This window comes from Polypterus senegalus, chromosome 3 (genome assembly GCF_016835505.1).
Source record: "Polypterus senegalus isolate Bchr_013 chromosome 3, ASM1683550v1, whole genome shotgun sequence".
Lineage (NCBI taxonomy): Eukaryota > Metazoa > Chordata > Cladistia > Polypteriformes > Polypteridae > Polypterus > Polypterus senegalus.
This window is the reverse complement of record NC_053156.1, coordinates 225,830,526-225,844,762: the sequence shown is the minus strand read 5'-3', so window position 1 is coordinate 225,844,762 and position 14,237 is coordinate 225,830,526. Positions and strand designations below refer to the sequence as shown.

General features: G+C 34.3%; 1 protein-coding gene across 2 annotated transcripts in view; it reads left to right on the top strand.

Moving 5' to 3' along the window:
- Nucleotides 1-3,765: 3,765 nt before the first annotated feature.
- tmem9 (transmembrane protein 9) overlaps nucleotides 3,766-14,237 on the top strand; it is a 50,513-nt gene continuing 40,041 nt past the window's right edge. The window contains exons 1-4 of one of the 2 annotated variants that reach the window (XM_039748632.1): nucleotides 3,766-3,855; nucleotides 4,705-4,809; nucleotides 7,532-7,623; nucleotides 12,247-12,355. In XM_039748632.1, coding sequence (XP_039604566.1) covers nucleotides 12,272-12,355 — 84 coding nt within the window. In that variant the 5' untranslated portion in view covers nucleotides 3,766-3,855; nucleotides 4,705-4,809; nucleotides 7,532-7,623; nucleotides 12,247-12,271. Of the gene's footprint in view, nucleotides 3,856-4,704; nucleotides 4,815-7,531; nucleotides 7,624-12,246; nucleotides 12,356-14,237 lie in introns of both variants that reach the window. The other variant, XM_039748631.1, reaches the window with a different exon arrangement.

Genomic DNA, 14,237 nt, shown 5'->3' with positions numbered 1-14,237 from the left:
TTCTTCAACACCTGATGGACAGAATCCTACCTGAGTCCCACTGTGTGGCCAAGACTGAAGTATGAGCGAGTGTGAGTGCTGCTGGATTGTTTCTTGAAAAATGCCACAAACAACTAAATGTTTTTGTACTTTCCTGCTGCAAAAAAAATCTCTCTGGGATAAGAAAGTCTACCAAACCTAACCTAGAAAGACCCCTGCCTCCCTCTTAATGACCTAACAAATGGGTTTGACACAGTGAACAGAGATATCCTATTAAGTATTCTCGATGAATATGGATGTCCACCAACTTGAGTGGGTAATTTGCCGTTCTTCCATAAGGGTATTAATAAGAGGGAATTTATCTGATTCATTATCTGTGCAAGTTGGAGTGAAACAGAGCTTTTCAGCTCCTGTCTTATTGAAGTCACTCTTTCAATCAGAAATATCTCAGTAGTGGAGCATAGCGGAATTCTATAGTGACTGAATGGCAACCTTTTTAACCTTCAGCGTCTAAATGCAAAATCCAACACCTCTGCGATGTCAGTCCTTGAGCTACGATATGCCAATGATTCTCCTGCCATATCCCTCACTGTTACAGCTCCTCAGAATATTGTCCCTTCTTTGGACTCCCAATATTATCATGATGGATTGGAAATAAACTGTCAAAAAACTGTTACAATGATGACTAGTTTCAACACTCCTGGCTGCCCAGTTGTCATCAATGTAGGCAACAAAGTGCTTGAGAACATCCACTCTTTCACATACTTTAGAAACATCAACAAAAATAGACTGTTGAATGACAAAATTCAAAACAGACGTGAGCTTATGTCTCCCTCCTTTTGACGTTTTTGAACTGAGACCTTCATTTGTCCACCAAGATTTCTGGATACCATGGCTGTTTGATTGTCTCCACCTTACTGTATGTGCTACAGATTTTGGCTCTCTTTTACTGTCACTTAAAACTCCTTTAGGTCTTCCATATTCTCTACATCCAAAAGATTCTGGAGATCAGGTGGCAAGACAAATTCACCTATACTGAAATCCTCTGATGAACAGGAGCTCAGATTGTGAAGTCAATGACCATCCATTGCTATTTCACTTTATGTATTGTATTCATCCCATTTTATGACACCCATTATACACCCCATACCGACCTGGAAGGGGATTTCTCTCTGAATTGCCTTTCCCAAGATTTCTTCCATTCTTAGGGAGTCAAGATTGGGGGGCTATCAAAAAACAGGGCCTGTTAAAGCCTCATCAAGACATTCCTTGTGTGATTTTGGGCTATAAAAGAAATAAATTGCTGTTGTTGTCATCATCAGTGGCTTGGACACGTCATATGGATGCCTCAATCTCATCTCCTTCATATCATTTTGAATGGAGATTCTGGTAATAAAAAAACCTGAAGGACAACAAAAGCTCTTCAAAGATTAAGAAATCCTTGAAGTTATGTAACATCTCATCAGACAAAGTGGAGAAATCTGCAGCAGATTCTTAAATCTGGATTACTATCTGAAAATACAGTAATAGCATAATGTATGTTGAAGCCACAAGAATATGACATTCTGAGGAGCATCACCGATTAATTCTCCAGCAACAGCTTAATCCTCTGATAGACTTGACTTTTCAGTGTCCCCTTTGTCAGAATGTGTGGCAGTAGTATCAGCTTGTTCAGCCACTTTACTTACGCATACGCCTGTGTATGTGCTATCATATTACATTTAGCAGTCTATGTGAAACTTTTCTTTTGGGCTAGTATTTTGAGTTTATTTGAGAGACTATACCAACCGTTTTAGAGATAATGCTATTTTTTCTTACATCCAGTTACTTAATCATGAAACAGTCCCATCTCTCTGGATGCAATCACTTGTAGCAATAAGCACAAAGCAGAAACCAACCCTGGACAAAATGCCAGTCCATCACAGAGCACTCATAAAGAAACACATACATTTTCACTAATTCTTGGTGAGTTTAGTATACCCGGTTAGCATGACAACAAGCATTTGGTCTAAAAAAGGAAAGCTGAAATGGCAGGAGAAAGCTCATGAGAACACTCCTATCAAACAAAGGTACTCCATATAGAGTACAGTATATAAACAACAGCAGTTAAACTGGGGTTTCTGGTTTAATAGAATGTGCTGTTTATTTCCATATACTTATCTATTTCTACATGAAGTCTGTTAATTCATAAATACCCAATAGTATGGATTCTACTTTTTCAGAATTTTATCAACCATTTGCATGTTATGCTATGCAAAGGAATGGGTTAGCTCTTTTATTTCTGTCTACTTGATTGTTTAAAGCAAATTATGTTGAATTCACCTGTCCTCTATGGCAAATAGCATTATAAGCTCACAATGTGTGTTTTGCTTCTTGAACTGAGGAATGCATTTGTTGCGTGTGTTTTCCTATATTTCAACCCTTGTATTTTTATCTTGTATCATTACCATAAAAGTCATTTACTCCTTCGCTTTTTGATGCGAAATATCGTTTTGAAGTCTAACAAAGAGCAGAAACTGTTGCAGTTCTGAAGGTCCTACAGTATTCAATTTCTTTGTGTCAGTTCTTAGTTAAATTCATGCTTTTAAATAAAAAAATGTCAGGGAAACCATGCAAAGCACATAAAAAAAAAATGCAAGTAAATAAATATCTAGCCTGAATTAATCATTTTCTGTTTTAATTAGATCAATTATTTCCAACACAGAAACTAATTTCTGATTAAAATAAATACCAGTGTCAAATATACATCATCATTTATAAAAGTTTAAATTTTTTTTCTTTTAACTAACAAATCAACCCATCCATCTATTTATCCAATGCTATTTCGTATATAGTAGCACATTTCACACACATTAACATCACAAGATGCATTTACAAACAAACAAAAATACAATACTTTACAACATCTTATGTTTAAAAGATACATAAAAACACAGAAAACTATGGAAACTTCTTAGAGGATAAATTAGCATTATATGGTGCTCTTGTGTCTTATCAGTTTCTTGCATGCAATTTTGCTTTTTTTTTTTTTTAATTCAGCTACACTGCATTTGTAATAGTGTATAGTACTTTAGACTTTTAAGTAGAACATGTTATTATAATAAACAGAGCTGGATGTAATCCAGTCTAAACAGATAATAACTGAGGGGTCACTTGGCAGTGGGAAATTATATACATAAGAGTAAAATCAATATTATAGCATTCTGAAATGTCTGACACTTAAAGGCTGAATCATCTAAAATAATTTAATTATTATTAATTATATTAATAAAAATATGCATACCCAAGGGAAGTGGTGAGTATGAATTATATAAGTGAATGAAAATTGGGGCATTAGCAGGCCCTTTTGAAGATTTCAGGTGTTTTATGTTTTTATACTGGGTAAGCAGTAATGTCAAGTAGAGAAAGTTGTTCATACTAAGAATTTTAATGGTTTTATTTTTTGTTTTTTCTACCTCGACATTAGGAGACGGGGCCACCCTTTAGCAATCCCAGGTCTGAGAGAAGCCTCACGTAAAATAAAGACCTGATTTACTTTGCGTTAAAGAATCTTTCGGGTGCAATGAAACACGAAAAAGCACAGCTTAGGAAACACCACCGACATATCTTCGAGTCTTATAAAATAATAAAAATAAAAGCATACCGTGGAATAAATCAGATAGTTTCCCACCGACATGCACCCAGACTCTAACACAAAAAAGCCAAGAGGGCGGTACCCACAGCGACCTTTCCACCAATCCGTGGGTAGAACTGAGAATGACGACCCATATTCTGGCCAATCAACCACTCTCGATTCCTGCTAATAAAAATACGACCAGAGTGAAGAGGTCTGTGTCATTTGGTGGTTTCTGGTGTGCTTTAAAGACTTTTTTGAAGGTGTGTTCCCTTTATTTATTATACCTATACTGTCACCTTTTGTAATGTCAATCGATGACTTCCGAAATGGCCGTTAAAATGTTGGTTCTACCGCGAGCTTTCTGTTCTTCATCTCTTTAGATCGTGTGATGAAATATTTTAGTTACTGTCATTGTACTATTACATATTATTGCCGTTCTTATTTTTAGTTCAAGCTAAAACCACCACTTTTGCAGTAGATACCGATGACAGGTGACGGGAACGCAGCTAACAATAGTAATAATTTTGTTTGTGGCTGCCTATAATGTGCGGTATAATAATAATACAGTACATTATATAAGCCCAATCAGACACTGCATTCGTTTTATTTTTTGTCACTTTAAATTTTGCAGAATGAAAGATCGTCTTTATCGCATGCTACAGTAAACGTATATACACCGGGAAGGCTGACTAGATTGCCTTGGGTAAAGGCCTTTGTGATGGACGACAGTATAATGATTAAATTGGGCTGTTTTATCAATCGTAGTCTTCTTTACTTTCATAATACAGTAAACGGAGATATTGTATGCTTGTTTGGCACGATATAATTATGCAAAAGACAGATGAATACATTTTAAAATTAATATCAGTCCACTTTTCCTTTATATAGCGCCTTCTACTCATCACAAGGGTACACAAGTAAGAAGTAAGTAAAATGCAACAAAGCATTAAAAGGTACATGTAATATGCATACCAGAAGAAAGCAATCCACTATAGAAGGCTGAACATTCTGATACTTGGGTGATCTCATGCCTCAGATCAATACATAGGACATCTGATAAGGGTTGAAGCATGACTCACAATGCGCATTTTTATTGTACGCTTGTTTAGGTGGCTCGTCTGCTGCCAAAACCACCTTCAAGATGTTGAACGTCCACTGTAGTTTGATGTTGACCACCTGGATGATGATGTCGTGGGCTCCCCAAATGACTATCAGTAAGGTAAAACGTGACGCGAAATGTGCGTTACTTTAAAGTTTGGAAATGTGATGCAGTTAAATCTTCAGATTACAACATCTGTCAATTAGTTATTTAAGGTATACTACAAAATGTCAAATATATTTTTTTTTCTTGAAATATTTATACATTTGTATAATACATGATTTATGATACATTAAAAATATTTCTTATGGGGCACATAAGTATAATTGAATAAAAATGCAGTTACATTTATTCATGTCTAAGATTTGCGATTTACTTTGTTTTCATTGATTTCCTCTCTCTCTAAATATGTTTTTTGGTGTTTATGCAAAGCTAATTAAATAATACTGTACGTATGAGATGAATGTTTACACATTAATTAAATCTAATGGAATCCAGTTCAAGTCATACTAGCTATTCGAATCTACATTTATTTGTTCATTTCAGGTTGTTTTTTTCTAAAATTCTTTTTTCTTTTGACCCTGCAGAACAACATACAGTAAGTGGTAATCGTAAAATATAATGCCACAGTATATACTGTTAAACAGTGAACACCGGTGACAGTTATATAAAGTGCATCTTGCTTCCTTTAGGACACGATTGTGTACTGTAAGAAAAATTAAATTAATTTTAATTAGGTATATCGCTCATGCTTATGTAAAGAGCCGTGCCACTGAAATGCTGGTTTTCCAAAAGCTTCCCTATTTCTGTGCATATATTAAACATGTTGAGTTTGATGATTTTCAAATTATGCTGTCTCGGTTTAATATTTTTAAAGTGCTTGTTTATTGTACATTTTACGGTGCATTCATTTATATGCATTTTATTCTGTCTATTGATCAATGCTGTTTTTCTACTTTCTACTACAATGTACACATGGCCATAAACGTAAACCTATTTAGTTTCACCTGGAGATGGCGCTCTTTTACTTTAAATGTAGATGACTCTTCAGAGATTAATGACACAAAGCCTATGCTGCCTGTTTCTGTGGTACATACAGTACTTTGCATTTCACACATTATTATGTCTATCATAACAGTAGGTTTTCAAAGAGGATATGCCCCTTATTTCTCTATAAAAGGTGTACAGGACTGAAAAGAAGAATCAAATTCACCAGTCTTTATTTGCTTATTGCCATTTAAGTTCTTTAGTAGCTTTTTTCTTCTCATTGACAAATTTTTGTGATTTTTTTTTTAATAAAGAAACAAAATATTTATTATCAAATAATATATTACCCAAAAGAAGCATACAAAAAAGAGGTACAGAAGAGTGCACAGTCATATCTGTAAAGATCAGGAAAGGCAGAGCCAACAATGTAATGGCTGGCCTTTTGTTTATTTAAAAAAAATGCTGTTTTCTTTAAATGAACACCATTAATAAACATTTTTGTGATATACCATATTTGCATCAGCTGTCTTCCAGTAAAACATAAAAAAGGGTTATTACTTTTAAAAATAAATTATTCATATCGATTCTCTGAGGTAGCATAAGTTGAAAGTATCTCAATTATGAAACAACTTCAGTGTTGTTTTTAAGGGTATTGGTTTAGGGCCTCTAAAATGATCTAAAGTCTTAATGAATATCAGCATCACACACTTCAGTAAATCCAGATAAACCATAGCTCCTCTTAACACCCCTTTATCAGCAGACATCAAGAATACAATATTTAATTCTGATTGTCTTCTGGATTAATAAAATATATAGCAACATAAAACAGTTAACTGATGGCTAAATAAAATAAGCTTTTAACAGTTAGTGCTACTGCCTTGCAGATCTAATCTAATGTTGTAGGTTTGAATACTGTGTCAATGCATGTTAGATTAATTGCTGATTGCAGATTGCCCCCCCTATGAATGTGGGTTTATGAAGGGGCCCAGGGATGGCCCTCTCTTTTGCTGAGTGTAGCAGGAGCAGGGAGAGGCTCTAACCGAGTTCCTCCATGACCCTGAAATGGATTAAAGCAGATTTGATCATGTATATTGAGAATGCACACTGGGTACCAGGCAAGTAATAGCACTAGTTGTGGTGCCAGTTTGTCAAAGAGCCCAATTATGCACACACACAACTACTGCCACACTCACAACAGGCCAACTGTGATATTATGTGATTCAAGCCTCAAATTATTGTTTCTGATTCATTTTTCATATGTCATTATTCATTCAAATTTTAAAATGGTTCAAAAGAAAATGACGTAATATTAGTACTGTTTTTTAAATTTTCTCTTCTTCTGAACAGCACTTTTCTACTTTCTTTGAAGGTAAAAATGAGTATTTGACTAAAACACTAATGAGCCTTTTTGTGTATCTATTCTGTTTATATTCATTCATAAGTCAGGGTATATATAAATTATTTACCTTTCTTATTTCACTTTAATAAACTTTAATATGTGTTTGTCAGCCTAGCCAAAATAATCAACTATTCTTTATATTGTACACATTAAACAATAACAGAGGGCGCTAATTTGAAACTCAAGTACAAGTAGAATACACTGCATAAGATGAACGTGGCTGCCTTTTTTTGCTTTCTTCAATTGTGTTATGATTTCTGTGAATAAACCTTTAAAGAAGTGCAATTGATGTTGCAAAAAATCTTAGAATATGTATTTGTGTGAATTGAACTCTACCTAATATATTGTGCAATGAGTCAGAGAAAAAATATGTTGAGTATATCCCTGCTTTGTATACAAAATAAGGTAAGCACAGAAGAGCTGGCATAAAAAAGTATCCTCTGCATTTCAGAGCTTCGAAGATGTTCGCTGTAAATGTATCTGCCCTCCATATAGGGACATAAGTGGCCATATCTATAACAAGAATGTATCTCAGAAGGACTGGTGAGTTTCTACTGAACCTTTCTGGCTAAAACAATACCATGGTGCTTTACGAGAATTCATATTAGTGTTTGATTATACTTGTGACTTCATTGTTTAGATGATTTTGTGTTTTCAGGTCAAGTTAATTTCCACCTCTCAATGAAAAGCAAAATATTTTACTATTCAAAACAATGAGCACTGTGACCTTCGTTTTTGCTAGATTATTAACCACAATATATATTAAAATACATTTTGCCTGAAGTATGCAGATAGCCATAACTTAATTGTTTTTTTTCTATAGAAAGACTTACTAAAAGATAACACTGCTTTGTAAGGTTCCACTATTGCAGCTTTGCTATTTACCACAGTTACCCTTATGACAGTGCATTTATATACTGCATAATGCATATACTGTGCATTTTATATATACAATACAGTCACGGGGCAAATTATTAAGAACACTTGTAGACCTTTTTATCCATTCAGTTATCTCATTAGCCAATCACATGGCAACAGCCAATGCAAAAACATGCAGATAAAGGACAGGAGCTTCAGATAATGTTTACACCAAACACCAGAATGGGGAAAAAACTGTGATCTCATGGATTATGACAGTGGCATGATTGTTGGTGCTAGACAAGCTTGTTTGAGTATTTCTGTTTTTGAGTATTTCTGTAACTGCTGATCTCCCAGGAGTTTCAAGCTCAACAGTCTCTAGAGTTTACTCAGAATGGTGTAAAAAACAAAAAACATCTTGTAGATGGAAATGCCTTGTTGATGAGAGTGGTCAGAGGAGAATGGCCATGCTGGTTTGAGCTGACAAAACGGTTACTGTAAGTCAGATAACCACTCACTACAACTGTGGTAAGAAGAAGAAATCTCAGAATGCTCAACACGTTGAACTTTGAGGCAGAAGGATTACAGCAGCAGAAGAGCATGTTGGTTTCCAGTCCTAACAGCTAAAAACAAAAAGCTGACTCTGAAAGAGGCACAGGTTCACCAGCTGAAGACGGAAAAAACATAGCCTGGTCCAATGAATCTCAATTTCCGCTAAGGCCCACATATGTAAGGGTTGGAGTCTGGCACAATAGTATGATTCCATGTCAACAGTTCAGGCTGTTGTTGGTGGTGTAATGGTCTTAGGCATTTCTTCTTGGCATACTTTGGGTCCATTAATACCAATCAATCATTGCTTGAATGCCTGCCATGGCCTATTTGAATATTTGTTGCTGACCCTGTGCATTCCTTCACAGGCTATAAGTTCTAATGGCTATTTCAGCATGATAATCTACCCTGTCACAAAGCAAAAGTCGTCTTATACTGGTTTTGTGAATATGACAATAAGCTCAGTGCTCTTTACTAGCCTTTTCAGTCATCAGAATCTGGGAGATGATAGCATGAATGTGCAGCTGACAAATCTGCAGAAATTGTGCGATGCCATCTTGGAGCATAATCTCAAAGGATCTTGTGGAATCCATGCCACAAACAACTGAGATATTTCTGAGAATAAAAGGAGGCCAGTATTAGTATAGTGTTCCTAATAATTTGTTCAGTGAGTGTATATATAACAATTATTTATATATATATATATATAATTTACACATATTTCTGAGCTACTTAATATGTATGTGTGTTGTGTTTCAAGCAATTTTAAGAAATTAAAATAACTAATTAATGTTTTATGGTAGCAAACAGACCTTTGTACTGCTGTATTTCTATTTCTTTCCTTAAATATTTTTAAAACAGTGCAAATAAATAAGAATAAATAATAAATACATTTATAGGTACAAGGTTCAATGGTCTAGCAAAATACAGCAGTAATCCTGATGTCTTGATGGTCTCACAAGTGGCACTGGCTAATATATCATGAGACTCTAAGTCCTGGTAGACAAACATCTTCTTAAAGATTTTGGTGTGGATATAGTGTTTGCATTGCACACACATCTACGAGAATGGCAGTGTGAGAGGGCACATGTGAATCAATTTTAAATGAATTATTTAATATTTATTTTAGATTAATTTTTATGACATTTTCAGTGGCTTACTTCAAGAATAGGATATTGATGGTCTAATGGATTGAGATCAGTATTTCATAAAATCCTCATAAATCCCTTTGCCAGCAGGTTTTGGTTGTTTTATAAACTGCTAATTTTGGACCATATGTTACTTCAAATCCCTCATGTTTTCTGTATAATGCACACTTGCCACAAAACACAGCCAGGAATGATAAAGTAGTATAAAACAAATGGAAGCAGATGCTTGCCAAACTCAAATTGCTAAGATGTGGGTTTTGGGTATTTCTTGCAGCATTCTAAGTACCAACAGCATAATTTGTAGCAAAAATCAACTTTTTCATGATTTTCATGTAAATGGTGAGCATGAAAATCTCTCTGTGTTTCAGTTCTTTACAGCCTTGTGTTCATGTGTTTATTTGAAAAACTATGGAAGAAAATTATGAAGTAATAAAAATTTATAGAAGGTTGTATTTTTGAGTACATTTAAATGAAATGTCATTACAGCTGCTCATGATATATAAAATTCCCCAGCCTGTTTAATGTTACTTTAATACAAAAAGAAAAAAAAATATGAGATGCTTATGCTTTCATGACACAAATATTATACAGTGAATATATACAGTATATACCATTTTATTGGAGTAGTTTATTTTTTATTGCCATAACTGGAATGATATAGTACTTTGTGCATTACTCAACTACTCAATTCTCTTTATTGCCAGCAGTTTATCATGCTGTTCTCTTGCAATCAAGATTAATGTCATTTTTGTTTACAAAGCATTTTTACATTACATACTGTTAGGCAAATATTCTTTTCCTAATGCAAGTCTTAGATTAGAGATGCTTTCACTGAGTTTTCTGATTGCAGTATATATTACTTCATTTGATTAGAAGGTATTTCTTTTTTAAAAATAAAAATAAACAGTAACACCATGTTTTTCAAAGACTAATTAAATAATATTTTGAAGAATAGTATTAAACTTGAGCCATAAAGAGAATGATTTTATTCTGAAATTATTGTAATTATTTGAGCATTTAAGAAAATAACATATTTGGTAAAGTTTGTTGGATTGAATATGCCCAATTTTAAAATAACATGTTTTTTGGTCTATATTTTCAACACTTAACAGTTGTCTTTTGCATAGCCAAATCAAATAGAATTTTATTTCTTAACAAGGCTTGTTGCATTCCATCATACCACCATGTTGTTGGGAAACCACACATGAACAATGAAAGAATGTGCAAATTTCATACAAAGACTTAATCCAATCACAAACTGAAGCGGGTCTCAAGAGCAGCAGGTTAGGTGCATTGGCAATCCTAAATTGTCCCTATTTTGTGCTTGGTGTGTGGGAGAGTGTGTGTGTGTGCCCTGTGGTGGGCTGACGCCCTGCCCGGGATTTGTTCCTGCCTTGCACCCTGTGTTGGCTGGGATTGTCTCCAGCAGACCCCCATGACCCTGTGTTAGGATATAGCGGGTTGGATAATGGATGGATGGATATTGATATATTCACCCAGTGTAACATGCATGATTAACTTCTACAGTATACAGTCTACTGTATATCTGCTCATTGTAAACAGAAATTGTGTTTTAATGTTTAGAAAGAGTTATTTGAAGCATAGGATATAGCGGGTTGGATAATGGATGGATGGATAATGATATATTCACCCAGTGTAACATGCATGATTAACTTCTACAGTATACAGTCTACTGTATATCTGCTCATTGTAAACAGAAATTGTGTTTTAATGTTTAGAAAGAGTTATTTGAAGCAAGCAAGTTGTGGAATTTTAAAGCACTCCTTTTTGACTAAAGGTCTTTCTTTTAATTTTTTGAAAAAAGTTTAACTTTTAGTGTTTCAGTTTCTACTTTATAAATTGACAGAGAAATTCAATCTTTAATCAGGATAACCATTTAATTGGATGAATAGGTCCTTTTCATTACAGGAAAAGAATGGCAAATAATAGTAGCAACATTGGAAACCACTGATTTTAATGTATGCTGTCAGAGAACATTTTAAATATAGTATTTCAGCTGCCCTCTGTCTGTAGGTGAAATTATATCAGCTAAAACTGACTTTAATTCAATTATTGTTAGTTAGAGGAGCATTCCTTATTGAATACACTTAAATCTGGGGCTTACCACAGTGTTTGTAAAATACTGTAGTATTTGATCATAAATATACAACAACAACAACAACATTTATTTATATAGCACATTTTCATACAAACAGTAGCTCAAAGTGCTTTACATATTAAAGAATAGAAAAATGAAAGACACAATTATAAAACAAAATAAATCAACATTAATTAACATCGAATAAGAGTAAGGTTCAATGGCCAGGGGACAGAAAAAACAAAAACTCCAGATGGCTGGAGAAAAAATAAAATCTGTAGGGATTCCAGACCATGAGACCGCTCAGTCCCCTCTGGGCATTCTACCTAATTATAAATCATAAATCATACCCAATCATAAATATACCCAATAAAATGTTCAAATTCAATTGCAAGTTTTCTGCTGCCCTAAATAGCCTGGCCTGATTATGCTAAATGTCACTTGTAAACCTTTATTGATCAAATTAATAAGCAGATTTTGAATGTGTTGGCTGTATTATTGTGTGTTCTGCAGCAATTGCCTACACGTGGTGGAGCCCATGCCTGTACCAGGAAATGATGTAGAAGCCTATTGCTTGCTGTGTGAATGCAAATATGAGGAAAGAAGCAGCACCACCATCAAGGTAACGAGTCTCTTTGGTACACTTAAATATCTATGGTGCACATTTCTCAAGTGAATAAATTAAATAATTACTTGAATTTATAACAATCTACACATTTAGATATTTTTTAATAATTGACTCAAATTGCTAATGCAGAATGCAGTTTTAAATTATGTAGAAGAACAGTTTACCTAATTACTTTGAGGTTTTAAGTTACACAGTGGATTCAACATGAGTGCAGCAAACCAAAGTATATTTTTGTCAAATTAATTTGTTTATTATTTAAATGATTGCTTTGTAAAAAAATTGTTTGTAATATATCAATGATAAATATGCTTACATTAACTTCATATATAAGAATGCTGACCCTTATTTTATTTTTCACAGTTCATAATGCTTGCAGAGAATGGCAGATTTTATTTTAAGTTTCTGTGACACACATCTAAATTACAAATTTTTGAGTGCTTTATTTTTTTACTATCACCGTGCATACGGAAAGGAATGAATAATGAAGGAGCAACAAATCCAAAAGAAATGTTGGCTTCCTTGTAGTTCATTCTTAAGGTGTTAGTTCCTTACACTGTAATGCTAGATAACTTATTCTGTTTCCCACAGTTGGACATCAATTCATTTTTTACTATTCTCCCATATTTTCACATTTTATCATTACACTATGTTTCTAGCAATACATCTTCAGATCATTTGTTGGCTGTAAACTCACTAATCTAAGTAGTGTAATCCATTTTATACACTCACTTAGAAATCCTATTACAAGTTTGATCTGTTTCATGAGTCATTCTAAAGTACCCAGAATAATCATCCCCTGTTTATTACCTTGTGAGTGTCCTAACTAATATTAAACCCATTGTTTTTAAAATAGCATGCACAGAATAACTGCATTATGTAGACTGAGCTGTTACTTCTTCATTGGAACCATTAATTATATACAGTTTATCTGGCTCTAGGAACGTTTTCGAGAGAGACCATTAACATACACAATTACTTCTTTCTACCTAGTGGCTCTCAGTAATCCACAGCATTTATGGTTGAGTAAGATTTAACACAAAAATTAAACCTAAATAACTGGTGCGAAGTGGTACCATACTCTTCCAGATACTTTGAAAGTCAGCAACCACACAGTAAGAAAATATTTGTACGTTGCAAATGATCTGTTTGTTGAATGATAAACAAAAGTCAAATTCATCTTACAACCCAGTTTAGTGCAAAAGAACTGTAAAAAATTAGAAATTTTTTCAGGCCCCTATCAGAAATAAAGGAGGACGGAAGCCCATGTATACTGGAAATCTCGTCAATAAAAATATCAGCAAATTCTCCAGCTGAGGGTAACTTTCTAAGGGGAATAAAGTGAGTGCATTTCAAGACCTGGTCAACATATAGTTTTAAGAGTTTAATAAATTGGTGATAAAATTTGTGGTGATTGCCTCCTGGGGCCTCATGCATAACGCTGTGCATAGAATTCGCACTATAACATGATGTAAGCACAAAAGCTGAAAAGTGCTTATGCACAGAAAAATCCAGGTGCAGAAATCTGTGCGTACTCCAACTTCCGTGTTCTTGCGCTCCATAAAAAAGTAACGCTTGTGCACGCTCCTTCTGTCCCGCCCCAACTCCTCCCAGAATTACGCCTCTTTGAATATGTAAATCAATATAAATCGCCCTTAAGTTCAGCCTTCTGTGAAAAGACAATGGGAAAAGCACTGGGGAAAATATAAGAATTTCAGCAAATACCAAGCGGAGGCAAAGGAAAAACATACTATTTGTTGATTTAAACCATGGTATAATCAACAAAAGGAAGTTGATCGAATGACATAGTGTGTTGGAGAAACTTGAAAGCTCAAGTTCACAAAGTCTCACAGTGCAGGAAATAAAAAAGTTGTCAGAT